Below are 1,739 nucleotides of genomic sequence, written 5' to 3' on the forward strand. Positions count from 1 at the left end.
GCCCCATAGATGTGTGGGGTGCCCCATAAGTGACCCCACAGACACCCCAAAAGTAGGAGAAGGGGATGTTTTTGGGGTTCAGCTGTGGGTCTGGGGTCCCGTGGGGCGCCCCATAGATCCGAGGCTGCCCCATAGACGTGGGGGGTGCCCCATAAGTGATCCCCCAGACACCCCAAAAGTAGGATGAGAGGATGTTTTTGGGGTTCAGCTGTGGGTCTGGGGTCCCGTGGGGTGCCCCATAGATGTGGGGGGTGCCCCATGGACCCGAGGCTGCCCCACGGATCTATGGGGCGCCCCACAGACCCCCTGTCCCCCCCCAGGAGCCGGGGTTCCCCCCCGTGGGCCCCGTGCAGGACCCCCGCCCCCGACGCATCTGGGCCAAGCACCGCGACCTCTCCCTGCCCGTCCCCAAGTTCAAGGTGAGGCCAAGTTTGGGTGGAAAAAGGGGGATTTTGGGGAAAAACGGAGTTTTTTGGGGGAAAATGAGCCTTTTTTGGGGAAAATCCAGCCTTTTTTTGGGGAAAAACATCCCTTTTGGGGGGGAGACCAGCCTTTTTCGGGGGAAAACAACCACTTTTTGAGAGGAAAGGCACCCGTTTTTTGGGGGAAAAACATCTCTTTTTTGGTGGAAAAAGGACTATTTTGGGGGGAAATGACCGCTTTTTTGGAGGAAAACACCCCTTTTTGGGGGGAAACCACCCCTTTTTGGGGGGAAATGACCCCTTTTTTGGGGAAAAAGCTCCCCTTTTGGGGGGAAATGGCCCCTTTTTGGGGGAAAAACACCCTTTAATTGGGAGAAACCACCTTTTTTTGGGGGGGTACAACCCTTTTTTGGGAGAAACAGCCCCTCTTTTGGGGGAAAAACACCCCTTTTTTGGGGGGAAACCAGCCTTTTTTGGGGAAAAAACACCCCTTTTTGGGGGGAAACGGCCCCTTTTTGGGGAAAAAGCACTCCTTTTTTGGGGAAAAAGCACCCCTTTTTTGGCCGAAATGACCCCTGTTTTGGGGGGAAACCAGCCTTTTTTGGAGAGAAATGATCCCTTTTTTGGTGGAAAAAGGACCCTTTTTTGGGGGGAAACGACCCCTTTTTTGGGGAAAAAACACCCCTTTTTGGGGGGAAACGGCCCCTTTTTGGGGAAAAAGCACTCCTTTTTTGGGGAAAAAGCACCCCTTTTTTGGCCGAAATGACCCCTGTTTTGGGGGGAAACCAGCCTTTTTTGGAGAGAAATGATCCCTTTTTTGGTGGAAAAAGGACCCTTTTTTGGGGGGAAACGACCCCTTTTTTGGGGAAAAAACACCCCTTTTTGGGGGGAAACGGCCCCTTTTTGGGGAAAAAGCACTCCTTTTTTGGGGAAAAAGCACCCCTTTTTTGGCCGAAATGACCCCTGTTTTGGGGGGAAACCAGCCTTTTTTGGAGAGAAATGATCCCTTTTTTGGTGGAAAAAGGACCCTTTTTTGGGGGGAAACGACCCCTTTTTTGGGGAAAAAACACCCCTTTTTGGGGGGAAACGGCCCCTTTTTGGGGAAAAAGCACTCCTTTTTTGGGGAAAAAGCACCCCTTTTTTGGGCGAAATGACCCCTTTTTTGGGGGAAAATGGCCCCTTTTTGGGGCAAATGGCCCCTTTTTTGGGGGGAAAACCACCACTTTTTTGGGGGGAAAACCACCACTTTTTTCGGGGGGAAAAACACCCCTTTTGGGGGAGAAGGGCTCCTTTTACCCAAAATTTGACTTTTTCCCC

General features: G+C 52.1%; 1 protein-coding gene across 1 annotated transcript in view; it reads left to right on the forward strand.

Annotated features, from left to right (window-relative positions):
• Positions 1 to 242: 242 nt before the first annotated feature.
• Positions 243 to 1,739, forward strand: part of LOC106900500 (histone-lysine N-methyltransferase SETD1A-like) — a gene marked incomplete at its 3' end in the record, with an annotated part of 3,613 nt that continues 2,116 nt past the window's right edge. The window contains exon 1 of the mRNA XM_014962590.1: positions 243 to 419. Coding sequence (XP_014818076.1) covers positions 243 to 419 — 177 coding nt within the window. The remainder of the gene's footprint in view (positions 420 to 1,739) is intronic.

Source organism: Calidris pugnax, unplaced genomic scaffold (genome assembly GCF_001431845.1).
Source record: "Calidris pugnax isolate Ruff unplaced genomic scaffold, ASM143184v1 scaffold2260, whole genome shotgun sequence".
Classification (NCBI taxonomy): domain Eukaryota; kingdom Metazoa; phylum Chordata; class Aves; order Charadriiformes; family Scolopacidae; genus Calidris; species Calidris pugnax.